At 45.9% G+C, this 27,726-nt stretch overlaps 1 protein-coding gene across 1 annotated transcript in view; it reads left to right on the forward strand.

Moving 5' to 3' along the window:
- Nucleotides 1–27,726, forward strand: part of LOC105031604 (adhesion G protein-coupled receptor L1) — a gene marked incomplete at its 3' end in the record, with an annotated part of 37,799 nt that continues 10,073 nt past the window's right edge. The window contains exons 1-11 of the mRNA XM_029122329.2: nucleotides 1–311; nucleotides 1,047–1,199; nucleotides 13,262–13,380; nucleotides 17,707–17,790; nucleotides 18,253–18,382; nucleotides 20,390–20,499; nucleotides 21,220–21,234; nucleotides 25,167–25,374; nucleotides 26,154–26,418; nucleotides 26,684–27,035; nucleotides 27,289–27,585. Coding sequence (XP_028978162.2) covers nucleotides 13,311–13,380; nucleotides 17,707–17,790; nucleotides 18,253–18,382; nucleotides 20,390–20,499; nucleotides 21,220–21,234; nucleotides 25,167–25,374; nucleotides 26,154–26,418; nucleotides 26,684–27,035; nucleotides 27,289–27,585 — 1,531 coding nt within the window. The remainder of the gene's footprint in view (nucleotides 312–1,046; nucleotides 1,200–13,261; nucleotides 13,381–17,706; nucleotides 17,791–18,252; nucleotides 18,383–20,389; nucleotides 20,500–21,219; nucleotides 21,235–25,166; nucleotides 25,375–26,153; nucleotides 26,419–26,683; nucleotides 27,036–27,288; nucleotides 27,586–27,726) is intronic.

Raw genomic sequence — 27,726 nt, forward strand, 5'->3', positions numbered from 1 at the left:
ATACAGCAATTACCATTAGGCATATTTGAAAATGAACATTTATAGGTTTAACGGGAAAAAAGGAAGGACTTATTTTACAGTGCGTGTGTGAGCGCGCGCGTGTGTGAAAGCGTGTGTTCGCACGCACGCAGAAAACGGACACTGATGGAGACAGAAAACGAGAGAGAAAAAGGCGAGAGAGTGATAGAGAGAGAACGAGCGAGATAGAGAGATACAACATCAGTCCCGGCACAAGGCAAGGCGAGGCCGCGTTTAACAGAAATCGCTGCCATTGAGAAAACCCAGCGCGTTGTCCACGACTGCCCATCCAGGTATTCCATTCTAATTAGTTCGCCATTCGTCGCCTCTACATGGCAGTGAGGTGTGTGAGCCCACCATGAAAGTCTATATGGTTGTGTGTGTTTGGCTTGGATCCTACCGCATTCTACAGCCTAGGGAGAGAGAGAGAGGAGTCATGATACGCACTGTGCCCACAATGGCTGAGATCCGCTCCTGAAAGGTTTGGCATTGGCTTCCACGGTCAATAGCACGAGCTCAACCGTCCGATTGCGTTTCACTGGAATCGACGGAAAGGGAATTCGACTAGAATAGTCCATGGCTTGCGTTTTTTGCCTGTCCTAGAATACGTTTATGTGTTTTATTTTTACTACCTACATCGACAGAAGCGAGTATAACAGGCAACAGTCAGTTGAGACCCTAGGGAATTATTTTAATGGTCTATACGTTGTTGCGTGACGTGCAACAGCGGGAAAGACCGTCGATTCTTATAAGGAGATCTCGGATAGAGTGCGCGCGTGTGCAACGCTACAGTGGGTTGTTTTTTTCTTCCGGAGGAGTGTTTTTTTTCCGCCAGGAGGATAGGCTTGCGGTGTCGGATAATAATTCCCATCTCGTTTATCGGTTGACTCCCTTTTTTAATCCCGTATCTCTCTCTCTCTCACACACACACACACACACACACACGCACACACACACACTGTGCGCGTGGCATCGTTGGGCGCAACCGGGCTGCTTATTACACGGGGTCATTTTTCATGTATTGGCAGGGAGGAAAGAAAGGGCACGAGGGAGCCGATAACAGAGCATAAACGTCGGGAAGGAGGGATTGGGGGACCGGAGGAGAGGAGAGGCGGGAAGGAGGGATGAAGGAGGAGACGCAGTGAACGAGAGAGGAGGAGGAGGGAGAATCGACGGTCACGGTAAGCAAAAATAATGGCGTGTATATGTGTAGAGTGCTTGTATGATACACGGTTAGGTCTGAACACACAAGCGCACACACACGACGCAGGCTAGGATTTGGCCTGTCGATATGGCGAACGCACGTAGACCAGGCACACGCACGCACAAGCGGGCGTAAACACACCACCCAGGACGATGCTTAATAACGCTGGTTATCTAAAGAGATATGACATTCTGTCGACTGGCGGCGCTCCCGCTGTGCTCGAGCCTGTGTGACCCTACTGTGTTTTAAGGCTCTGTGGTGAATTTAACACTCCAACACACAATTAGAGCACCCCTCTCTCCCATCTCTCCCCCCACCCTCACACCCCTCTCTCAGTCTCTCCCCCTCACGCTCACTCCTTCTATCTCCCTCCCTCCCTCTCCTCTCCCTCACTGTCTGCCCTCCTCGTTTTCACTCACTCTGTCTCTCTGCCTCTTCTTCTCTCCCTCTCTTTCTGCCAGCATCATCCAAACTCTCTCCTCTTCCTGTCGCTTTCTGTTGGCTTCTTCCTCTCTCCTGGTCTCTCTCTGTCTCTTCCTTCTTTCCTGTCACTCTGTCTCTCCCTCTCTCTCTCTCCCTTCCTTCAGTGAGAAAGATGGACGAGAGAGGTATTTTACTGCAAGGTTTTCTAGTGGTGACTCACACGCACGCTTTTCGTGTCTGTGTTTCTGTGTGTGCACGTGTGACGGTGATTTCCAACTGTTTGAAAAGTGTTATTTTTGTCTGTCTCTGTTGTTCTCAACTCTGTAGCTTTATTCTGCTGGGAATGCGTGTGTGTGTGTGTGTGAGTGTGTGTGTCAATATGTTTTGACTGGGGATTCTTTGAGAGTGGAAAGAGGGATCACCTGGGAAAAGTGGAGATGTGCAGAGAAAGAGATGAAAAAGAGAGCGAGTGAGAGAGAGAAAAACCCCAAACAAATCTCACAGAGCCCCAGGAGAACAACAAAGACCCAACCAAATCATGAAAAAAACGAAAAAGGAAACCTTTTCACACACTGGGAAGAATCAGTTGGAAAAAACGAACCATCCTTAAACAGAGAATATACTGGTTACCCGATCACTGCGACTGACCCACAGCTAAGAAAAACCTTGACTGACCCACTGTGCACGGCCTTGCTGTTGAAAGAGATGCATCATTACATTTGAGACACATATTTCACTCGGGGTCTTATACAGATCTGCAAATAATTTGAAATCAAATCGAACACTGACACACTCCTGCATCTGCTGGGAGAAATACTGCAATGTTTAATCATAGCGGCAAGATGTGTGTCACACCAACGAGAACAATTCAGGAAATTCCAGAAACTGCATAAAATATGTCTGCCCTTAAAAATAAAAACTTTGCCTCTGTCAGAATGAGGTGTGCACTTTCGATGAAATACAGTAGAAAGCAACGGCAGGAAAGACGATGGCCGTTCGATAGCCTTGGGCTCTCAAAAAACCTGTCCCCAGGTGCCTCGACTGAAGTGTTCATTACATTTTGGCCGTAGGGCTAAAATGTGGAGAGCAGAGTGCTCAACGATTTGTCAGGATTTCCACGTCCAGGCGGTTTGCAGTTTATGTAATTGACATATGGGCAATTCCAGCGTCATGGATGTGACATTTTCACACAAAATCCCGAAGACATTGCCTCACAGAACTTAAATATCAAGAATGAATGAACGTTTTGATATCAATTTTTGTTGAACCCTACAAAGGAAGTGCAAACACAATGACATAAGCATGATGAATCCCAATTCATATTAAGGGAACGACACTCAGGCAGTTGTGGGAGAACAGAAACTTTGGTGAATGTCTATGAATCTTACATTCTTAGGATAAAATATTAATAACCACTTTAAAAGGCATAGCTGCATTACAAAAACAACAATTATAAAAATAGGTGTTTACTTTAGAGAGGAAAACCAACCCTTATGGATGTGACATTCTCAGTTTTGATGTGACATTTATGAATTTTTGCTTTATGTAAAATGTGTCTGCTTGTGATATATTTTCTGTTTTTTTAAATGTTTCTTTTAAGTCATGCTATTTATTCATTGTATTTTTTAATACATATTATGTATATATATATTAAACAAAATAATATATATATTATATATATATGTTTGAAATGTTATCATACATAAGACTGTTTGGTTTTATTATGTGTGTTGTGTGCAGGCATTTATAGTAAGAAAAAACAAAGAAATGTTCTTAATCACATTTACTTACACTGAACAAAATTATAAACGCAACACTTGTTTTGCCCCCATTTACCATGAGCTGAACTCTAAGATCTAAGACTTTCTCTTTGTACACAAAAGGCCTATTTCTCTCATATATTGTTCACAAATCTGTGTATTAGTGAGCACTTTTCCTTTGCCAAGATAATCCATCCACCGAACAGGTGTGGCATATCAAGATGCTGACTAGACAGCATGATTATTGCCCAGGTGTGCCTTAGGCTGGCCACAATAAAAGGCCTTTCTAAAATGTGCAGCTCCATCACACAGAACAATGCCACAGATCTCGCAAGTTTTGAGGGAGCGTGCAATTGGCATGCTGACTGCAGGAATGTCCACCAGAGCTGTTGCTCGTGAATTGAATGTTCATTTCTCTACCATAAGCCGTCTCCAAAGGCTTTTCAGAGAATTTAGCAGTACATCCAACTGGCGTCCCGACCACAGACCACGTGTAACTACACCAGCCCAGGACCTCCACATCCAGCATCTTCACCTCTAAGATCGTCTGAGACCAGCCACCCGGACCGCTGCTGCAACAATCGGTTTGCATAACCAAAGAATTTCTGCACAAACTGTCAGAAACCGTCTCAGGGAAGCTCATCTGCATGCTTGTTGTCTTCGTTGGGGTCTCGACCTGACTGCAGTTCGTTGTCGTAACCGACTTGAGTGGGCAAATGCTCACATTCGATGACGTCTGGCACTTTGGAGAGGTGTTCTCTTCACGGATGAATCACGGTTTTCCCAGTTGTGTGGCGTCGTGTGGGTGAGCGGTTTGCTTATGTCTACTTTGTGGATCGAGTGGTCCATGGTGGCGGTGGGGTTATGGTATGGGCAGGCGTGTGTTATGGTATGAGCAGGCGTGGGTTATGGAATGGGCAGGCGTGTGTTATGGACAACAAACACAGGTGCATTTTATTGATGGCATTTTGAATACACAGAGATTCTGTGACGAGATCCTGAGGCCCATTGTTGTGCCATTAATCCACGACCATCACCTCATGTTGCAGCATGATAATGCACGGCCCCATGTTGCAAGGATCTGTACACAATTCCTGGAAGCTGAAAACATCCCAGATTTGTGAACAATATTTGAGAGAAAAAGGCCTTTTGTGTACATAGAGAAAGTCTTAGATGAGTTCAGCTCCTGATAAATGGGGGCAAAAACAAAAGAGTTGCGTTTATAATTCTGTTCAGGGTATTTTGTGCTGGTTATCTCCGTTGACAATTTTGTCGTCCATGACAGACCTGTAATGGTTTTCTTCTTTAAATTAAAGGTAAATAATAATAATAAATATGAACATCTGTAAAAAAAAAGATGACGGTACTTGGTGAGAAGTAGATTATCTGGCATTTTGGCATTTTAAGAATATTTTGTTAGCAAAAATTATTTAATGTTGTAGCTACATTATCTGCTGAATATGTGAGCCAAGTTCTTAGCTTGATGTGAAATATTTTAGAATAGCAGACAATACATTTGCAGTGGCCCTTAAAATTCAGAGAATGGATGGGCCAACCTTGCTTATTATCATGCCTACTGCCACGCCCACTGCCACGCCCAGTGGGGCATAGAAAGGAGTGAAGAGAAAGATGTAGAGGAGTGAAAAAAAAGATCTAGATGAGTGAAGAAAAAGATCTAGATGAGTGAAGAAAAAGATCTAGAGGAGTGAAGAGAGAAAGATGAAGAAAAGTGAAGAATGAAAGATGATGAGGTAGAGAGAGATGGACAGAGGTTGATAGATGGCAGAAAAGATAAGTGTATGGTAAAACTGATTTGTAGAGGATCCAAACAGTGTGTGTGTGTGTGTGTGTGTGTCTGCGGTGTGTGTGTCTGTGGTGTGTATGTGTGTGTGTTTGCGAGTGTGTGCGATGTATCTGTGTTTCTGTGTGTGGCGTGTCATTGGAAAACAAAATAAATCTGACCAGTATAGTATATCATTTACATCAACCACCAGATACAAACATCTAATTTTCATACACATATACACATATACTCATATACACACACACATACACAAACACATATACACACAAACATACACATACACCCACACACAGACATACATCTGGTAAATTTTTGCCCTGGTAAAACACTACACCCTATCCAAAACACTACATTCCCAAACCTTCAACACAAAATATTGATCCTTAACCCTAAACTTAACCTCTAACCCTAAACCTAACCTCTAACCCTAAACCTAACCTCTAACCCTAAACCTAACCTCTAACCCTAAACCTATCCACTTACCCCTAACCCAAAATTCAATGGTTACATTTCAGCCTAAATGTAACTCCTCAGCCGGAGGAAGGCCTTTCATTTGTGGGGACTGACAAAATATGTACCACAAAGTGAAATTCTCCTTCTTTTACTATTCGTGTGAAAATGTTTGGTCCCCACTTGGTTAGTAAAGCATGAACACACACACACACACACACACACACCCAGCTAATTTGGTTATGTCTGATACAGTATCTGAAAGGGAAAGCAGGTAGGGAAGAGATCAGACCCCACTTATTTACATATGTCCCTAAAATACACACACACACACACACACACACACACCTATACAAGCACACATTCATACACAGGCGCCCACAAACACACACATGGGAAAATGTGTGCACGCACACACACACACACAAACTCTCCCTCTTTCTGTCCTCTATTCATGGTCTCTATTGTGTTCTAATGTCATACAGCCTACGGCTAGTGTCTGTATGTGTCTATCTGTCTGTCTCTCCTTTTCTCTTTGTCTCTGTCTCTCAGGCTGTCTTCCCTCTCTCCCTCATCCATCCCTCTATCTCTCTCCATTTATCCATGTCACTCTGTCTCACTGTGTCTCTTTCCACTCTTTCTCAGGCTTCTCTGTCTGTCTCTCTGTGTCTGTCTCTTTCCATCTTTCTCCCTGTCTGTCTCTCTCCCTGACTGTCTCTCTGACTTTTGCCGTCTGTCTCTCTCTCACCCTCTATCACTCCCTGTCTGTTATTCATCCAGGTACTTCCACCCTGTGTCCTGTTCTCTGTCTCCAACTAGGCCGGACATTGGCCTGGGGCTGGATTTTGTCCATGGCCTGGTCTGAGTGTGTGATGCTGGGAAAGGAGGGCTGGGAGTGTAAGGGAGAGGCCTGAATGTGTTTCTGCGTGCTTGTGTGTTTTTCTGTGATGGTGGGGGTGGGTCCTTGTGGGCACATTGTGTATGTGTGCATGTGTGTGTGCATGTGTGTGTGCGTGTGTGTTTGTTTGTTTGTTCGGGGTGAAGGAGGGGTTATTGTGGGCACAGCGAGTGTGTTTTAGTAACACGGGCATTTGATGTGTGACCTAATTCTGTCTGCCATCATTACTTAACTAGGAGATGGAGAGAACCTCAGGAAACATATACACCCTTTACACATACACAACCACACAAAGAGACACTATAACACACACACACACACACAAACACACATATACACACACAAACACACAAACACACACACACACACACACACACATACACACAAAGAGACACAAACACACAAACACACACACACACAAAGAGACACAAACACAGGCACACACACATCCAAACATACACACAGACACACACACACACACACACATTTCACTTCCCTTTGCTCTGGCCCATAATCCAAAGTTGTCATTTGGGACAGACCTCTGAATTGCACTTGTTCTTAACTCCCTAACTAACTTACAGTCCTTATGTCCTTAACCTTATGAACACTTCATAATCACCCTATGACCATCCTATGGCACACCTAGGAACACCTTGTTATGTTCATTAATAAAGCGCGTTGTTCTAAGAAAAACATAACCCTATAATGGTGTATGCCAAGGTAATTTGGGATATTGTTAGCTTCCAATAGAAAGCACCGAGTTCTGTTGACAAATCACTGTCTTTGAAGCGGCAGGTCACAAAAAAATGAATCAGCATGACAAGAACGGAATGAAATGTGAAGGGCTTTGAAAATATAGTATTGCCATACGCTGTATTTGCATTTCACAAAGGTGAGTTTTTTTTGTGATACATTTTTGAACAAGAAAAGGAATTTATGTAGGAATGTATGTAAAAAGTGTATGCTAAAATATGGGAACATAACCTGTTCTCAGACTCAGTATCTGCTACCTGTTCTTCATTACCTTAGAGTTGCTTTGTGTTTTTTGGGAACATAACATGTTCTCAGACTCAGTATCTGCTACCTGTTCTTCAATACCTTAGAGTTGCTTTGTGTTTTTTGGGAACATAACATGTTCTCAGACTCAGTATCTGATACCTGTTCTTCAGTACCTTAGCGTTGCTTTGTGTTTTTTGGGAACATAACCTGTTCTCAGAATCAGTATCCGATACCTGTTCTTCAGGACCTTAGCGTTGCTTTATGTTTTTTGTCATAATAATGTGTCGTGTTCTCTGGATTCGAGAAGAAAGATGACTAGTTCAATGTGGATGTGATCCCATCGGAGACGTGTCAGCGCTGTGACACATCTAGCCTAGCTGGAACCATGCCATGGACAAGAACGACGCTGTACCCCTTATATGAATAGTTTTAGGGGATACAAACTTCGTGGAACATACAATGCCCTCTGAAATTATTGGGACATAATGCAAATATTCAAACTTTTTGTCTCTGTACGTGAAAAGTTTGGATTCGAAATTAAACGATCGCGACAACTATGGTTTCACCATTTAAAAATGACACTGCTTCTCATGCAACGCCAGGAGCTGTCTGTACCCCCTTGGAGGTCTTTACATTTTACTGGGTCACTTCCTCAGATGTTTCAAGCATTTGACTGTTTCACGATGTTCTTTCCCGCTTGTTTTCACGCGGCGCCCCACACTTTCAAGGGGACCTGTGTTCAGTTGTTGTGATTCACAATTCTGCCGTTTCTGTCAGTTCCCTCTGTCAGTTACCTAATGGCCAATCAAACACTTGACCTTGAAATACCCAAGGAGTTTTCAAAAAGAACTAACGGACAAAGTTGTGGGAAGACAGGGGGAAATATTAATGGGATATTAAAAGATGGCTGTGGGCTGAAAATTAGCAGGGCTCTGTATATTGGTGGAAAATATGTGTTACAAAAGGCTGTAGTTACATAAACTGGTTATCGCCGTGTTGCCACAGCCTATTTGATATCTTGCGGTTATTTGTTCTTGTTCTCAATCGTTAATATTACCTGGCAAACCACAACAACTTGCCTAAATGGAAGTCCATTAAGACCATGCATTATCTTGATTATTGATCACAAGGAAAAAGAGGGTGGGGGGGAATTACACCCGATTTTACATTTTCCGTCCCTCCACTCTTTCTGCAGTCTACAGGTGTTCTCCGGGATTAGGTTAACTGTCTAACTACCACATGCATGTTTAACGTGTAGGCAAACAGGGAACAGGACATTTGGAATGTTGCCCAGCTGGTCTTTCTATATGGACAATACAGGTCACAGAAGTATTGGGACTGATTAGTATGACGTCCAAATTCAGCACTTGTATTAGACTGCCTGAGACGTAAGTCTGAGATGTATTGACTCAACTAGACGCTGGGTTTTTTCTCTGGTATGGCTATTCCAGTTCTCTACTGCCGCCATCTTTGTTCTAAGGTCTCATCTTCAGCAAATGTTTTGTTGTTTTTGGTAAACCCAAGGTTTTTCCTATTTTTCATATTGGCTTATTAATATTGGCTTTTGAGACTTTTATTGGCATCTCTTCATTACTCATATTGTCGGACACCTGTGGCGGTCTCTGAAGGCTACTGTGAAGCCTAGGATCAAGACACTGACACCCGTCATCTGTCTGCACACACCTGTCACCTGCCTCCATTGATTTTGTCACACTTAAATGGACCATTTAATTATGGCCATTCTGGAGCTCTGAAAAATTCCAGTAACATTTAAATGGATTGGAATAGACCATTAAGGGCGACAGACAGGGTTTATAAGGTGATTTTACCCGTTGGTCAAAAGATTACGTTTTTGATTGGACGCTTTGCTGTACATGAAGATCGCGTGCTGTGATCGCGATGGCCCTGTGATCGCGGGTTCTTAAGATCACCCCACAGATGCGCTCACAGGAGTCTTGTGATCAGCCTGTGAGCTCTGGTCTGGTGTATCATTTATTTAAGTTTAGTGAGAAAATGGCTGGAGGCTGCTGGGACCAATGTGCAGCAGTGTGTGTGTGTGTGTGTGTGTGTGTAGGTGTGTTCTTTCTCACGGACACAGAGACAACATCTCTCGCTCTCCTCTTCCTCTCTTGCATCTATCTCTCCTCCTCTCTCCTCTCCCCCCTGTCCTCTCGTCGCCCCCCCACCCCTTTCCTACCTCCGCTGAATGTGACGTCCTGTCACCATGGTAACAGTGGAACGAGGGAGCACAGTGCGGCTCTGGCTCCATCTCTCACTCCTTCGTTTTCCCCTCTATCTTTCCCTCTACCTCTTTCTGTGCTCCTCATTCCCCCTACCTCTTTCTTTTCTCCTCATTCCCCCTCTATCTTTCCCTCTACCTCTTTCTGTTCTCCTCATTCCCCCTCTATCTTTCCCTCTACCTCTTTCTGTTCTCCTCATTCCCCCTCTATCTTTCCGTCTACCTCTTTCTGTTCTCCTCATTCCCCCTCTATCTTTCCCTCTACCTCTTTCTGTTCTCCTCATTCCCCCTCTATCTTTCCCTCTACCTCTTTCTGTTCTCCTCATTCCCCCTACCTCTTTCTTTTCTCCTCATTCCCCCTCTATCTTTCCCTCTACCTCTTTCTGTTCTCCTCATTCCCCCTCTATCTTTCCCTCTACCTCTTTCTGTTCTCCTCATTCCCCCTCTATCTTTCCGTCTACCTCTTTCTGTTCTCCTCACTCCCCCTCTATCTTTCCCTCTACCTCTTTCTGTTGTCCTCATTCCCCCTCTATCTTTCCCTATACCTCTTTCGGTTCTCCTCATTTCCCCTCTATCTTTCCGTCTACCTCTTTCTGTTCTCCTCATTCCCCCTTTATCTTTCCCTCTACCTCTTTCTGTTCTCCTCATTCCCCCTCTATCTTTCCCTCTACCTCTTTCTGTTCTCCTCATTCCCCCTCTATCTTTCCCTCTACCTCTTTCAGTTCTCCTCATTCCCCCTCTATCTTTCTGTGTACCTCTTTCTGTTCTCCTCATTCCCCCTCTATCTTTCCCTCTACCTCTTTCTGTTCTCCTCATTCCCCCTCTATCTTTCCCTCTACCTCTTTCTGTTCTCCTCATTCCCCCTCTATCTTTCCCTCTACCTCTTTCTGTTCTCCTCATTCCCCCTCTGTCGATGGTGCTCTCTATCTCTCTATTGTTTTCCTCTGTTCCAACGTCTCAGTCTGCCTTCTTTTTTCCATTCCATTGTTCTCCCCATCTCTCTCTCTTCTGTGTTTGTCCGTCTCCTCTCTTTTTCCATTGCTCCCTCCTTCCTTTTTTCTCCCTTTCACTCTCCTCTTTTTTTTTTGCCCTCTCCGTGACTCTCTCCAGTTCTCTCTCTCAACCTTTAAAAAAATATGGAGGCTAAAATGACTGTTTAGTGGTGGTTTGGCTGGTGCACGGACAAGATGCCAAGTACAGATTGAACTGAGCTTTTACCAGGTTTATTGGTGTATTAGTCAGGTTTGTTAAAGGGTGATGGGAATGATACGTTCTCTTAGTACAGGTTGATTACAATGTGTAGGTTGATATGATGGCTGATCTATGTAGGAAAACATGCAGTGTTGTCACTTAAAACCCAAATATATGATCAATGATTTCTTGATTTTAGATGGTTCTCACCCTGAAAGTCACCTGAGCCGAGATAAAATAATTTGTGGTTCAGTTTTCCTTAAACAGCCATTACAGGCTTCCGCTGCCTTTAGCCACCGCTAGTGGAAAATCAATAAAAGTAATTGAGACATTTTAGCATGTTTATTTTTCGTTGGCCAAATGACCAACAAGCTGTGGCCAAATGCCAACAAACTATTTGGACGTCTTTCCAGAAGAAAGCCTTCACTCCTTATCAAGACATCGAATCTAACCATAAAACCCGGTTCAAAGGTTTAATAACGTTTATCTCAGTCAATATCTTTGAATGAGAGGATTCAATATCTCTGAAGCAAAAAATTTAATTGGTTATATAAGCGCAAACAAAGGCAATTTCTATTTCAATCTCCACCAATCAGAATGCCCCACTGTGGTGCTGCAGAGGGGCGGAGCTGGTCAGTCCCTCCGGGAGACACATTCTGGGTTTAAGGGGCCACTGCATGGAACTCTGAGGGCACACTGGTAGCTGAGTTGGCCTCTGGGACTCAGGGGGCTGGAAAAAGGGGTTCAGGCAGACTGCTGGTCTCTCTGGGTGCTGAATTTCCCCGGTTAAGGGGCCTCGTGTACACCTGGCTGGGCGTGGTGGCACCATGAACAGAAGAGATCTGAAAGATCTGACTTATTGGTACAGATCTGACTTATTGGTACAGATCTGACTAACTGGTACAGAGCTGATTACCTACCTGACTACCTACTACACAGCTAACAAGCTGATGCAGATTTGACTAACTGTTACAGAGCTGTCTAACTAATAACTGTCTCTATGACTGATACATACCTGACTAACTGGATGTAGCTTATTAACTGACCCTAGGGCTAATGTAGAGCTGATTAACTGACCCTTGGGCTAATGTAGAGCTGATTAACTGACCCTAGGGCTAATGTAAAGCTGATTAACTGACCCTAGGGCTAATATAGAGCTGATTAACTGACCCTAGGTCTAATATAGAGCTGATTAACTGACCCTAGGGCTAATGTAGAGCTGATTAACTGACCCTAGGGCTAATTTAGAGCTGATTAACTGACCCTAGGGCTAATGTAGAGCTGATTAGCTGACCCTTGGGGCTAATGTAAAGCTGATTAACTGACCCTGGGGCTAATTTAGAGCTGATTCATTGACTCTAGGGCTAGTATAGAGCTGTTTAACTGACTCTATGGCTAGTATAGAGCTGATTATCTGACTCTAGGGCTAGTATAGAGCTGTTTAACTGACTCTATGGCTAGTATAGAGCTGATTAATTGACTCTAGGGCTAGTATAGAGCTGTTTAACTGATTCAATGGCTAGTATAGAGCTGATTAATTGACTCTATGGCTAGTATAGAGATGATTCACTGACTCTAGGGCTAGTATAGAGATGATTCACTGACTCTAGGGCTAGTATGGAGCTGATTAATTGACTCTAGGGCTAGTATAGAGCTGATTAATTGACTCTAGGGCTAGTATAGAGCTGATTAATTGACTCTAGGGCTAGTATAGAGCTGATTAACTGGGGATGACAGGCTCTAGGAGCATGTATGAAACTGTAGTTTAGTGTAGGTTGACCTGGGGTTAGGGTTTAGGGTTAGGGTTAGGGTTAGGGCAGGATGGTGGGTTGTCAAGCTTCCATCGACTGCAGTCAGAGTCTGTTGACAAGGTTTCCCACCTTGAGAGCAGGAAGTGAGAGATTGGTTCATCTGAAAATTCTGGGCAGTTTTCTAGATCTTTCCAAAATGTTACACTCTTTGTCCTGTCTATCCTCGCCTCCGCTCTCTCTTCTCACCTCCTCTCTTCTCTCTTCTCGCCTCCTCAAAATCAATTGGAGGCATGGAAACCATGGCTTACTCATGCAATGGGTTTTGAACAGGAGACGAGGACAGACGATACAAGATGAATAAAGAATACCTCCCCTCCTAAAATTCCAATTCTCGCTCTCCTTTTCCCTCCTCTCTCTCTTAAGCTCTCTCTCTCCGTGGACATCCAGCTAAAGAAACTCACTCTCACACACACACACACACACACACACACTCCCTGAAACACTTCTACTGGTTTTCTCCTCAGGCTCTCCTGAGGCGTCTGGTGGTGTTGCGTCCTAACTCTTCCCCCCAGCATGGCCCTGTCACTGTGGTTCCTGTGTGTGTATGCCATCACCCTGGCTCACGTCGCCCCCTCTGGCCAAGGTAAGAATTACACCTTTTACTTAATTAACAGTCAGCCAATTCAGAAACGGTACCACTGACTCACTCACGTGCATTAATGCACACACATACACACACACACACATACACACACACACATTATAGGCTTTAAGATCCTGTATGGGACCAGAACAGTTATTCCCATTCAAAATTATATTTTTCCTGACCTTTAACTCTCAGCTCGTATTGCAGCCCTAAATGTTGAAATTGATCACACGGTGAAGATTTCCCCCACTACAGCATTTCAGAGGGACGTCAGAGTGAACACCAATACGAACGATGTATTAGCCAAGGCGGCGTCCGACCCCAAACCACCCACTGAACATCCTACTGTCCTATAGACTCCCACGCATTCAACATCAACATGCACGTCAATCCGCTATTTTCGATTCAACCTGTTATATAACATTCTCGCTAAAGAAAAAATGTGGGCCTGTGAACGCTCAGCCATGTGCAGTCAGTCAGGAAAAAACTGAATCAACCGATCATGTGTTGGTGTCCTGTCCAGGAAGGGTTTTTCTTTGCTCAAGAAGGGGCAGCAAACTGTCAGTTAAGAGATGTGGAAAAACCCACAACGAAGCAATGATGAATGTGACCGGACTAGACAGGTTCTGCGACAGCTACAAAAATGAATACAAATTATATACAAGCATTGTGTGTTATTGTTGTTTTAACCAAACTGCTTGCTCCTGTCAACGGGTGCAGGTGTTGCCGGGCTCTGAAATACAGTTTGGGCCGGAACTCTCCTTCTACTCCCTGGTTATTACGTTTAAAGGGTCATCGCAAGTTCAAAGAGGAGAGGCTATTAAAAAGATAACTTACTAGAGACTGACTTGGTTTCACTTTTCATCAGCTGCCTGATCCTCCGGGTCGTTGTATGAGTCAACATTCTAGAAAGCTCCAGCCGAAAACAAAAGACACAAATTTCAGGAGAAACAGAAAACAACAGCAAGCCTGTGTTTTCTCTGCAGGGCAGCACGGCTACCCAAATGTCCATGAATGTTTCATATGTGTTTCGACCAATCCCCAAATAAATATTTCTTTCACATTCGGTTTAGGTATTTGGCCTGTTCGTCATGATCCTTTTAGGTTGAGACAGATAAAAAAAAAAAACAGATAGTGTGGATGGACACAAGTGTGTGGAAGATGAAGGTTTGAGGTATTTCTTTTTTATTCAACACCCTTGCAAGACATAGCAAAATAGGCAGAAGTTGGGCAAAGGGAGAAAATAAAACACTTTGGGAAATATGGGTTTGTCTGTGGGGATTTAAATTGGGTCCAATGGTTTGATGGGTCCGGCATACAAACGTGAAGCAAGCAATGTTCCTGGGACATGAACATTTTCAAAATCGAATTCATGAACATAATATAAAATAATGAAAATGAATGAGTCTTCATGCACACACTTCCAGCATTATCCCACAACGCATGACCTTTCAGGAAGCACAAACCACGCGTGGCGGCGGGGGGGGGGGTTGGGGGGGGCGCAACGTGCCAATCAATGTCACTACGTAGAACACATCCAGGCGCGCTATCTTGACACGCCTCAAACAGAACCTCCACATGAAAGCAGGGAGAATAAAATCCCAGTATCTGGTGGAACGCTCTTGATCCTCCAACCACTTCCCACGTCGACAGTCTGGGGACGAGAGGACCCCTGGATCGCAGCCCAGTGGAGAGGCTGGGGAATCTCAGTGGACAGCCGCGCTGAAAACCTTCGGCCCCCATTTGGCACCAACGTCGGGGAACCGTATACTGCCTTTAGCCTGCGGGGGGGTTCGGTGGAGGCTTTGCGGAGAGTTAAAGGGCCACGAACACTGAGGACAAGGTCTAAAAATACACCCGGGCCGGTACGCCGGCTATATGAGACGCGTACGTTTGTGGCACTTCAGTCCTCAAGTCTCTGGGCAGGACTTGGTCATTATTGGCCACAGAATATCATTTACTTATTGTTTTATTTATCCGTTTATTTATTTGTGTACCCCCCCTCCTAATTTACCTTTGTCTGCCCCCCCCCCCCGTCGGATCACAGTGGGTCACTGGTCTAAGCTCTCAGCCTCCATTGATCTGCCTGGCAAACAAAAGTCCCATGATCCTCCACGTTGTCCAGTCCAGAGTGACTTACTGTGTAAATACTGCACGTAGGCAGAGCTGGAAGATGCAATAGGTATGTGCAACCTCGGCACAAGCTGAAAACCCTCTTAAGCTTAACCTAACCCTAACCTTAACCCAAAACATAACCTCAGATTCTAACCCCGATCTGAATTCTTACCCTAAACATAACCCCTAGTCCTAAAATAGCCTGTTTCTAATTTGGGACTGATGAAATGTCTGTACAGTGTTGAATTTTTCATGTTTTACAATCAAGGTATTTCTATTAGTGTAGTAAAACAATAATACACACACACACCCTGACAGACACACTGATACGCAGACACAGAGACAGAGGTGGGATTCACACTCTATTACAGTTTGCTTTGGCTTAATTTTTTAATGCAATTTTATTTTCAAAACAATAAGTTCACATCTCTGAACGGTTAGTTTCTTGTTCCCAACAGATTGGAATTTCTTACTAATTTAAGCAAATCGATCGCATTTGGCATTTGGTGTATAAAAGAGTAAATAAAATTGTCCACAACTTGCACAATACCTACATGCACATGGCTTGGTGATCAAAACAGATTTTCAGTAAAATTGTCATACTCGTCACAACCTCTACACATTCTTTCATCATGTGAGGCATCACATGCAACATGATCCATTCAATTATCAAAATCTGTCAGACATACATGTATATTCCATAAATATATACGACACGGAATGTTTGTGGTGTGTTCTGAATTGGCAAATGACCTGCCTGGTGACATGGTAATGAAATAGGAATTGCAAGGAGATTTGTCTCCTGGCGCATCACAAGGGAGAACATCAGATGTGATGTTGACGAAGGTCTCTGGCCAGACCAACAGGAGCGTCTTGGTGGATATTGCCAAGAAAGTGGGAACTTGTAGTGTTTCGGATTTGAGCAGGTACAACTTATTGTTTTTTTTACAGGACTACCGCATGTCTTTCATTTCTGTTGCATATCCTTTTTCTGTGTACTACAGTATTTGTGCATTTTTTTCTTTCTGTATACTACAGTATTGTAAAGCACTGACATATCCAAGTAAACATCTACCTACTACTGAAATCTGTATCTAAAATGCTCAGTGTGATACCCAATAGCATCCCGCTAGACGTTCGGTGTCAACAAAAAGTAGAACAAAACTGAAATTTGAATATAACAAACATTTCCAGAGTGGACTGAGAAAACATCTAAACATCTTGACCAGTACGGCTCACACGATGACAAAATACCTTTTATTTTGGTGCCAATGGCTGACACAAAGACTAGGTTTTGAAGCATGAATTAAAGGTTTTGGGTCAGTTACTACATTTTGCAGACATGCAATAGAGTTGTGATGTCCCATAAAGGACAGGGACAGAATGAAAGGAACAGAACTACAGGAAGACAAGGACAGGAAGACAAGGACAGGATCAGAAGGACAGGAACAGAACTACAGGAACAGAAGGACAGGAACAGAACTACAGGAACAGAAGGTCAGGAACAGAATGATCAGAACAGAAGGACAGGAATAGAACTACAGGAACAGAAGGACAGGGACAGAACTACAGGAACAGAACTACAGGAACACAAGGACAGGAACAGAACTACAGGAACAGAAGGACAGGAACAGAACTACAGGAACAGAAGGACAGGAAAAGAATGATCGGAAACAGAAGGACAGGAACAGAAGGACAGGAACAGAATGACAGGATTAGAAGGATAGGAACAGAATGACAGGAACTGAAGGACAGGAACAAATCAACAGGAACAGAAGGACAGGAACAGAATGACAGGAACAGAAGGACAGGAACAGAAGGACAGGAACAGAAGGACAGGAACAGAAGGACAGCTTTCTATCTCAGGGATACAATTTAGCAACCTTACAGTTACTGGTCAGATGTTCCAATCACCAAGCCGCCAAGCAATTGTTCTCAATTATGTACTCACCTATTTATTTCCAGTACTCCTGTTCTTTATTTACTCCTGTTCTTTATTTGCTCCTGTTCTTTTCTATCTCCGTGTGTCGTTCTCTTTTAAACATTTATTTCCGGTTGCGTTTACACAAGGAGACCGATTCTAACTGAAACCTCCGATGAGCATGAAGACCAGCTCAACGCCAAGCGTCTCCAAAACTGCCGTGGAATGCTTTTATTGTGACAAAAGGTTTACTCACACCGCGTAATCTCTCTTCCATGCTCTCTCAGCTATGTCCAGAGCTGCGATGCCTTTCGGCCTGCTGAGGAGAGAGCTAGCTTGTGAGGGCTATCCCATCGAGCTGCGCTGTCCAGGTAGAGTGTGTGTGTGTGTGTGGGGAGATGTTTGTAATGCAGGGCTGTAAAAAGTACAAAGTAGAAGTACTCGGCTGTGTTCACCAGTTTTGGGAAGTTCCTAAAGAAGGGTTAAAAGACCATAACTCATCAGTGTCCTTAATTGATAATTTACACTCTTCCTTTTTATTTAATTGATCACTAGTTAGTTTTGAACTCCCTTTACCTGGTTATTTAGATCTTAATTAGATACTTCCCAAAAGTGGTGAACACAGCCGAACCCAGTTGAGTACTTTTACTTTGTACTTTTTACACCTCTGTTGTAATGAAATAATGTGAGATGTGGTGGCCTCAAAGTCCGAAGGGAAGTGAAGGCTGTTGTCACGTTGTATCAGAGTAGCCACACCAAGTATGTGTGTTTTTCTTTGGTGATGTTACCTCGCTAGAATGCTTGTTTCTGTTCTCATTACCGTGATGTCATAGGAAGTGACGTCATAATGATCGAGACGGCGAACTACGGACGCACCGACGACAAGATCTGCGACGCCGACCAGTTCCAGATGGAAAACACACAGTGTTACCTACCTGACGCGCTCAAGATCATGTCTCAAAGGTGTGTGTGTGTGTGTTTACAGGTGTGTGTGTGTGTGTCGGTCTACGACTGATCCTGTTCTCAGACACTAGCCTGCAAGGAAACTGCCAGAAATGGTCTTCTTGATAGCCATTGGCTCTCTGCTAATTTAAACAACCAATCCCCTACCAGATCCCTCCCCTCTTGGTTGTCTTGTACGCTGCGGTTTATGTTCCCCCTGCCCGACCGTTGGATTTACTTAACAAATGTGTGGGCGTGTTTTTGGCACCACTGTAACCTGGTCGCATGGATGGGTCCAAGGACCTGAAACCGAGGCTGATTACTGTTTCATGCTAAATTACGCCGGGGCTTGGAAACACGCCAACGACGCTGTCGTTCTTAAATATTGTGTAGAGAACAGCGTTGTTTGTCTGCGTTTTTACTTTCGTTAGCTCGAAATTACCTTCCTCCTTCACTGTTGGCATTGTGTTTTCAAGCCTCTGTAATGCGTTTTACACCAAATCGCAGACGCTTATTTAGGATGCCCTGAGTGGAGTTCTGGACAACACTCTCAACAGTGCAATGTGCCGCCCATGTGTTTTTATGCCTGCCCGCAGGTTATACTAATAATGTAGTCTATCCTGAATGTCCAAAATGCCGCTCGGTTTAAGCTGTAGAGCCATAAGCAACGTATGCGGTTATATGGCTCTATGCAGCTGTTGCCACGCCGCCGAATTATCCTGCGTCGGTCGTACTTTATATCAAAATACTGAGCTGGGTAAAGTGATTGAGAGGGGCTGATTTGGCTGTTCACAGTGCTTGGATTCGCCCTGAGAGCACGGCTTCGGTCGCATTTTCGCCACATTACTGGTTCTCTCCCACTGTGTGTGTGTGTGTGTATGAATGCGTGTGTGCCCTGTGTGTATGTGTGTGTTTGTGTGTGTAATTATGTCCATGCAAACCAATCGATGTGTTTGACAGCTATTTGTGTGTTTGTCTGTGTAAGAGGAACGAGAGAAAGTGGTGTGTGTATGTGTATTTGTGTGTGTGTGTGTGTGTGTGTGTGTGTGTATGAATGTGTGTGTGCCTGTGTGTGTTCTGTCTGTGGCAACAGTGTGTTTGTCTTTGTAAGAGGAATGAGAGACAGAGGTATGTCTGTGTGTGTTTGTGTGTGAGTGTATGAGTGTATGATGTGTCTGTGAGTGTGTGTTGGTGTGTGTCTGTGTGTGTTCTGTCTGTAGCAGCAGTGTATTCTGTCTGTGTAAGAGGAATGAGAGACAGAGGTGTGTGTGTGTGAGTGTAGGAGTGTGTGATGTGTGAGTGTATGTTGGTGTGTGTCTGTGTGTGTTCTGTCTGTAGCAGCAGTGTGGCGCCAGAGGCTGTGTGCTCAGCAGTGTTTTCCCTGAAACCAGATCAATACAAGCTACTCCTTTCCTCCCTCTGTTCGTCAATGTCGCTCCCTCCCTCGTCTCTCCCTCCCTCACCCCATCCACCTTCCTCCTTCCCCTGTACCCCCCTCTGTTTCCCTCATTTCTCCCCGTCCCTCTCTTCCTCCCCCTTTCTCTCAACCTCCCCCCCCGCCCCTCCCTGCATAAGTGTTTTCTCTGCACCCTGAGGTGTCCGCATTCTGCCCCAACCACGACAGCGTTCATTTAAATAATCAGCTCGTTATCAAGCCTTTACTTTGAAACCCCGGATCAATACGAGCTGCTCTCGCACCCCCCCCCCTCCCCCCATCTCTCCCTCTCCCCCATCAGATCCTTGGTTACTGTAATCAGGTGTGTTGCTGTTGAACCTACGCTGGAACTTTAAACAGAAGCTTCAGACAGCCTCTAATGGATCTGTCTTCCCTCTCCCCCTTTCTCTCTCCTCTCCCTCCCCCCTGTCTTGTCTTCATCTCCCCCGCACTCACTCCTCTCTCACCCCCCCTCTACCTTCTCTGTTCGTCCTTACTTTTTCTCTCTGTCTCTCATTCTGACTCTCCCTTTCTGTCTCTCCCCCCCCCCCCCCCTCCCCCCTGCCCCCCCCCCCCCCCCCTCCTCCGTCCAGATGTAACAACAGGACTCAGTGTGTGGTGGTGGCCGGTGTCGATGTGTTCCCAGACCCTTGTCCTGGAACCTACAAATATCTGGAGACACAATACGAGTGTGTTCCCTATAGTAAGTACACACGCACGCGCACGCGCACACACACACGGGAACGCCCGGACACACACAGTTCCTGTTCCTGCACACGGTTCTTAGTGAATTGGTTCCTGCACACGGTTCTTAGTGAACCGGTTCCTGCACTCGGTTCTCATAGCACTGGTTCTCTGCTCCAAGACACACGTTACCGCTGCGCCACTCCGAACGGGGGACCGAAGACTTGTCTGTGCACACATTCACTTCACACACACACACACACAGACTCTCTCTCTCTCTAACACACACAAAAACACTCACACACAAACACACATGCACAAAATGTCATGTAGCTGTTTTACCCATCTGGACAAATATCTATTTTGAGGCTGTGAAGCTTCTGCACAAACACACTGCCTGAAATCTCTTTTCTATACATTCAGTGTTTCAAAACAGGCCGATCAACGGGAAACTTCAGCCGATCGCCTACTAACTCAACTCTTCTATTTCAGCTCTATTTTGTCAGTCAGGAGAAGCTTTCTTTTCTCCGCAGGCCTTGGGCGGAGGGGCGGAGTGGCGGAGTGGTGGAGTGGCGGAGTGGGGTGGGTGGAGGGCGGGTTGGGTGGGGGCGTCTTGTGCTGTGGTCGGCAAAACAAGCTCCTATCTTCACTTTTCTTTTATACAATCTCGATTTTCTTTCAGTCACCCTCTGATGTCTCTTTCTTTCTCTCTCTCCCTTCTTTTTTCCAATGGGAGTAGAAGTGGACCAAAAAGGTAAAGACACGCCGTAGCATCTTGAATCCCCCTCTTCTCTCACTCTCTTCATCCCTCCATCTCTCTTCATCCCTCCATCGCTCTCTCTCTCCCAGGATGTTGTTTCGTGCTGGATGTTGCCCTCTTTTCCTTTATCTTCTCTCTCTTTTTCACTCACTCTCTACCTATCTCCTTCTCTCTCTCCCTCTCTCCCCCCCCTCTCTCTATCTCCCCCTCTCCCCCTCTCCCCCTCTCCATCTCCCCCTCTCCCCCTCTCTGTCTCCCTCTCCCCCTCTCTCTCCCTGTACTTGTCCCTCTCAATCTCTCTCCTCTCTGTCTTTCTGTATTATTCTGGTCTCTCTCTCTCAGCCTTCATCCTTCTCTCACTCTTTTTCCCCTGACACACCTGCACAAACTTCTGTCTTTCAAAATTAAACACTTTCTCTCCCCTGAAAACTACTGCAAGCAGACTCTTCTCACCCACTCTCACCCTCCCCCTCTCTCTCTTCCACTTTTCCCTCCCTCTCTCTCTCTCTCTTCCACTTTTCCCTCCCTCCCTCTCTCTCTCTCTCTCTTCCCCTCTTTCCTCTCTCTCTGTCTCTCTCACACAAACGTTGCTCCGTTGAAACTACTACAAGCACACACTCCCTCTCACCCCCACTATACACAGACACACACACACACACTGTCCTCTTCTTCTCATCTCTCCTCTTTCCTTTCCTCCGTCCTTTAGGAAGAACCCCAATGACACCAAATGTGTATCTATGAGTGTGTGTTTCTGTATGTGTGTGTGTGTGTTTGTTTGTGTGTGCGTGTGTGTGTGTGTGTGTTTGTTTGTTAGTTTGTTTGTGTGTGTGTGTTTGTTTGTTTGTTTGTGTGTGTGTGTGTGTCTAGCTCATCCCAAAAAATAATTTACATAACAGCAGGCCACTGCTGCTCAGTCAAGGTTGGATAAATACGTCCATGCAAACCGAGGTAGTTTTCAGACCGAGCCATCCGCTTTCAGACCGAACCATCAGTTTCAGACCGAGCCATCCCCTTCCAGACCGAGCCATCCGCTTTCAGACCGAGCCATCAGTTTCAGACCGACCCATCCGCTTTCCAACCGAGCCATCCGCTTTCAGACTGAGCCATCCACTTTCAGACCGTGCCATCAGTTTCAGACCGAGCCATCCACTTTCAGACCGAGCCATCAGTTTCAGACCGAGCCATCAGTTTCAGACCGAGCCATCAGTTTCAGACCGAGCCATCAGTTTCAGACCAAGCCATCAGTTTCAGACCGAGCCATCAGTTTCAGACCGAGCCATCCAGTATCGTCCGGTTGACTTAAACCATTGAGCTATTTCTCTCCTTAGTCAGATTTGTTTGGGGAAATGAGAGGGCACCAACCACACATGGGTATTTACCAAATAACCAAATAACCAAGCAACCAAATAACACAAAAAACAATTACCCAAGTAACCAGGTAACAAAACAACCAAATCACAAGTCACCAAATCTCCAAATAACCAAGTCACCAAATAACCTTGCCCTGGTCCTCGTACATAGAAGAGTGTGATGCATTGATTGACACATAGTCCTTCTTCTTCTGTGGTTTGACCGGGAGAAAAACCCTCTTCCTGTCATTTGATGGCTCTTTGTGATGTCAACGTGAACACGTCGTCATAGGAACGCGTCTTCAGTGACATTCATGTCCGATGGCAGCCTGTCCGTTTCCGAAGTGCGTCGGTACAATATTGACTGTCCGCCAACTTGACAGGCGTTCACACTATGTTTCCTCAAATCTGTTTTTTTGCGGCAAATATCTGCCCAATGTGTAATTACATATCCCGTCCGCAATGGTTTAAATAGGAACGTAAACAAAAGTATCAGCTTCACTTTGATTTGGATTAAGCAAATTAACTAATTGGAAGTCAACCTAAATTCCAGTCACATGATCAACCCACAGATATTGCCAAGCTCCTCCAAAAATAACACAGTTTGAAAAGAATGATCTTGTCTCAGACAGGTCACCACCCATCACCTTGTCTCAGACAGGTCACCGCCAATCACCTTGTCTCAGACAGGTCACCACCAATCACCTTGTCTCAGACAGGTCACCACCAATCACCTTGTCTCAGACAGGTCACCACCAATCACCTTGTCTCAGACAGGTCACCACCCATCACCTTGTCTCAGACAGGTCACCACCAATCACCTTGTATCAGACAGGTCACCACCAATCACCTTGTCTCAGACAGGTCACCAACCATCACCTTGTCTCAGACAGGTCACTACCAATCACCTTGTCTCAGACAGGTCACCACCAATCACCTTGTCTCAGACAGGTCACCACCAATCACCTTGTGAGTGGATTTGCCATTTGCCATTAAACCATGTCTGGGGGACATTGAGGTGTTTGAGCCACAACAATTGAATAATTAATAATTGATCATTGAAACATGAAAACGTATTTATTGTTCAGATTAAGTTAGCAGGAAGAAAGATAGCAACTACACAGCAGCACATTTGAACATAGCTGTTTATTCAGTGGATTTATTGTTTTATTTGAGCTAATATCACCATTCATCCATTGCTCATTCAGTCAACCATAATAAATAGATTGTAATAGACTGGTGTTATGTCTATACTGGGGCATAGTTAGGATACACTATTGCTGCGTATCTTGACAGTATAGCAGTCAGAGTAACAGACAGAGGAACAGACAGTTTTATCTTCAGCGTAACAGTCAGTTTGTAACAGTCAGTGTAACAGTCAGTGTAACAGTCAGAGTAACAGACAGTTTAATATTCAGCGTAACAGTCAGTGTGTAACAGTCAGTGTATCAGTCAGAGTAACAGACAGTTCAATATTCAGCGTAACAGTCAGTGTGTAACAGTCAGTGTAACAGTCAGAGTAACAGACAGTTTAATATTCAGCGTAACAGTCAGTGTGTAACAGTCAGTGTAACAGTCAGAGTAACAGACAGTTTAATATTCAGCGTAACAGTCATTGTGTAACAGTCAGTGTAACAGTCAGTGTAACATAAAGTCTGTGTGTGTGCATTTGTGTGTGTGTGTGTGGCCAGTCAGAAAAGCAGATGTGCGCTGACCAATCCCTGTGCTCTCTGTCTAAACTAACCACATCCATCTCGTTCAATTCAAGGGAAATATAGCTCCGCCCCCCTGTCTCCTTGAATCTACCTCACACGCATGCACGCACGCACGCACGCACGCATGGACACACACGTGGACAAAACAGATGTTTGTTTTTCTGTCTTTGTGGGGACCAAACAAGTCATTCAAAATGCTGTTTTATCCAACGCTAACTTTTAACCTGACCTTAACTCTTAACCCAGATTCTAAATCAGATTTTAATCCAGTTGTAAATTTGACCCTTGACCTTACCTCAAAAGAGCCTCTCATCATGGGCAAAATGTACCCACCAGGTCATGTTTCTTAGTTTCGATATCCGTGCCTCAAGTCTGGATATCAAAACGTCTGGTCCCCTCAAGTATAGTAAAACCTGTACACACACCCACACACACACGCACACACACACACACCCACACACACACACACACACACACCCACACCCACACACACACACCCACACACACACACACCCACACACACACACACCCCCACACACACACACCCACACACACACCCACACACAGACTCTTACCACCGCTCTGTGTGAATTCATTTTTGTCCTCATTGTCAGGTGACAGCAGCAGTGTTTTATGACAATGAACTTCTCATCTCTTTTCCTCTGCTCTCCCTTTCTCTCTTCTCATAATATTTTCCTCTCTCCCCCATCCACCTCCTCCCTCCACCCCCCCTCCTCTATCCCCCTCCTCTCCATCTTTCTCTCCTCCCATCACCTCCCCCCCCACCTCCCCTCTCTCATCCCTCCATCCCTCCCTCCATCTCTCCCCCCCTTCCTCTTTTCTCTGCTCCCCCCCAAACCAGTCTTTGTTTGTCCCGGTTCTATCCTGAGCGTTCTGCCAGCCACTTCCTTGCTGGAGGCGGAGCACCAGTCGGGGGCGTGGTGCAAGGACCCCTTGCAGGCGGCTGATAGGCTGTACGTGATGCCATGGACACCCTATAGGACGGAGGTTCTGTATGAGTACGCCTCCTGGGATGACTACAGACAAAACCGAGTCACCACCACTTACAAGTGAGGAGGGGGGCGGGACTTACAAGTGAGGAGGGGGGCGGGACTTACAAGTGAGGAGGGGGGCGGGACTTACAAGTGAGGAGGGGGGCGGTACTTACAAGTGAGGAGGGGGGCGGGACTCCTGAACGGGTGGACGGTCAAGGTCTGGGTTTTACATGTCATAAAGATTATTGGTTGTTTTATTGTTAGGTTATTAGGATTGCAATTAGTTTAGGGGGTCGGTCGCTTTCTGCAGGTTCGCCGTGTTGTTGCGTTGAAGGCGAACATGCCGAGACAACGCAGAGGAAATTCAATGTTTTGTCCTGTCCTCTACGTCATCCCTTAGTGATCTCTGTGTGATCTCTACATCATCCTTAAGTGATCTCTGTGTGATCTCTACGTCATCCCTTATTGATCTCTGTGTGATCTCTACATCATCCTTAAGTGTTGTCTATGTCATCTCTACATCATCCTTTAGTGATCTCTATGTCACTTCTACATCATCCTTAAGTGTTGTCTATGTCATCTCTACATCATCCTTTAGTGATCTCTATGTCACCTCTACATCATCCTTTAGTGATCTCTATGTCACCTCTACGTCATCCTTGAGTGTTCTCTATGTCATCTCTACATCATCCTTTCGTGATCTCTATGTCACCTCTACGTCATCCTTGAGTGTTCTCTATGTCATCTCTACATCATCCTTTAGTGATCTCTGTGTCACCTCTACATCATCCTTTAGTGTCATCATCCTTCTATGTCATCTTTACGTTGTTGTGACTTGTCTCCGTACCGCCCAGGCTTCCGAGCCGAGTCGACGGCACGGGCTTCGTGGTCTATGACGGCGCCGTGTTTTACAACAAGGAGCGCACGCGCAACCTGGTCAAGTACGACCTCCGTACGCGCATTAAGAGTGGCGAGGCGGTGGTGTCAAACGCCAACTACCATGACACCTCGCCCTACCGCTGGGGTGGGAAGAGCGACATCGACCTCGCCGTGGACGAGAACGGACTCTGGGTCATCTACTCCACGGAGGCCAACAACGGACGCATCGTTGTCAGCCAGGTGAGGGAGGGAGAGGGAGGGAGAGCAGGGAGGGAGAGCAGGGAGGGAGGGAGAGGAAGAGGAGGGAGAGGAGAGAGGGAGGGAGAGGGAGAGGAGGGAGGGAGGGAGAGGAAGAGGAGGGAGAGAGAGAGGGAGGGAGGGAAAGAGGGATCCTTGTTAAGAACCAACCCTGTTGTCCTCTGCCCTTCCTCCTCCCCTCCCACCTCCTCCCCTCCCTCCTCCGCCCCTCCCACCTCCTCCCCTTCCACCTCCGCCCCTACTCCAGGTGAACCCCTACACGCTGCGCTTTGAGGGCACGTGGGCGACCAGCTTCGACAAGCGCGGCGCCAGCAATGCCTTCATGGTGTGCGGCGTGCTCTACGCGGTGCGCTCCGTCTTCCAGGACGACGAGGGCCAGACGGACCGAGCGGGGGGCGGGGCGGGAGGCGGGGACATGGTGCTGTACGCGTTTGACACCAGCAGGGGGCGCGAGGTGCCGGTCCAGATCCCGTTCCCGAACCCCTACCAGTACGTGTCATCCATTGACTACAACCCCCGGGACAACCAGCTGTACGTGTGGAATAACTACTACGTGTTGAGATACCCGCTGCAGTTCAGGCCGCCAGAGCCCACCAAAGGTGTGTGTGTGTTAATGTGTGTGTGTGTGTGTGTTAATGTGTGTGTGTGTGTGATACAGGACGTGACTTGGCTACTTCCTCTGTTTTTTGTACGTTCAGAAGGCGTGAACTGAGTAAATGCTGGAATTTATCTCTGTTTTCCTCTTTCTGGCCTGTTGTTCATTCCTACTGCTTGCCTCTTCGTCTTCTTCCTCTCCCCCTACACTTCGTCTCCCTCCCTCCCTGCCTCCTTCTTTCCCTCCCTCTCCTCCAGGTCCTCTCTCATCCCTGATGACCACGGTTAGGTCCTACACAGCCACTGTAGCGCTGACCCCAGTTCGACCTTCGGCCTCTAATCCCATCGGGGTCATCAACAGGAGTCCTGACCAGAGGCCAATAACAGCCGTCGTCCCGCTTACCCCCCGCCCCCCACACCGCACCCCCATCGCCCCTGGGGGCGCCCAGGGGGGGCCCGGTGGGGTGTGTGAGGGGAGGGTAGCGAGGGGGGTACAGTGGCCCCCCACCCTTAAAGGGGAGACCGTGGAGAGACCCTGTCCCAAGGGATCCATGGGTGAGTGAGAGATACAGAGAGATACAGAGAGATTCAGAGAGAGGGGGAGACAGAGAGAGAGGGGGAGAGAGACAGAGACAGAGGGAGACAGGGAGAGAGACAGAGAGAGAGAGAGAGGGGGGGAGACAGAGAGAGAGAGTG

Source organism: Esox lucius, chromosome 9 (assembly GCF_011004845.1).
Source record: "Esox lucius isolate fEsoLuc1 chromosome 9, fEsoLuc1.pri, whole genome shotgun sequence".
NCBI lineage: Eukaryota > Metazoa > Chordata > Actinopteri > Esociformes > Esocidae > Esox > Esox lucius.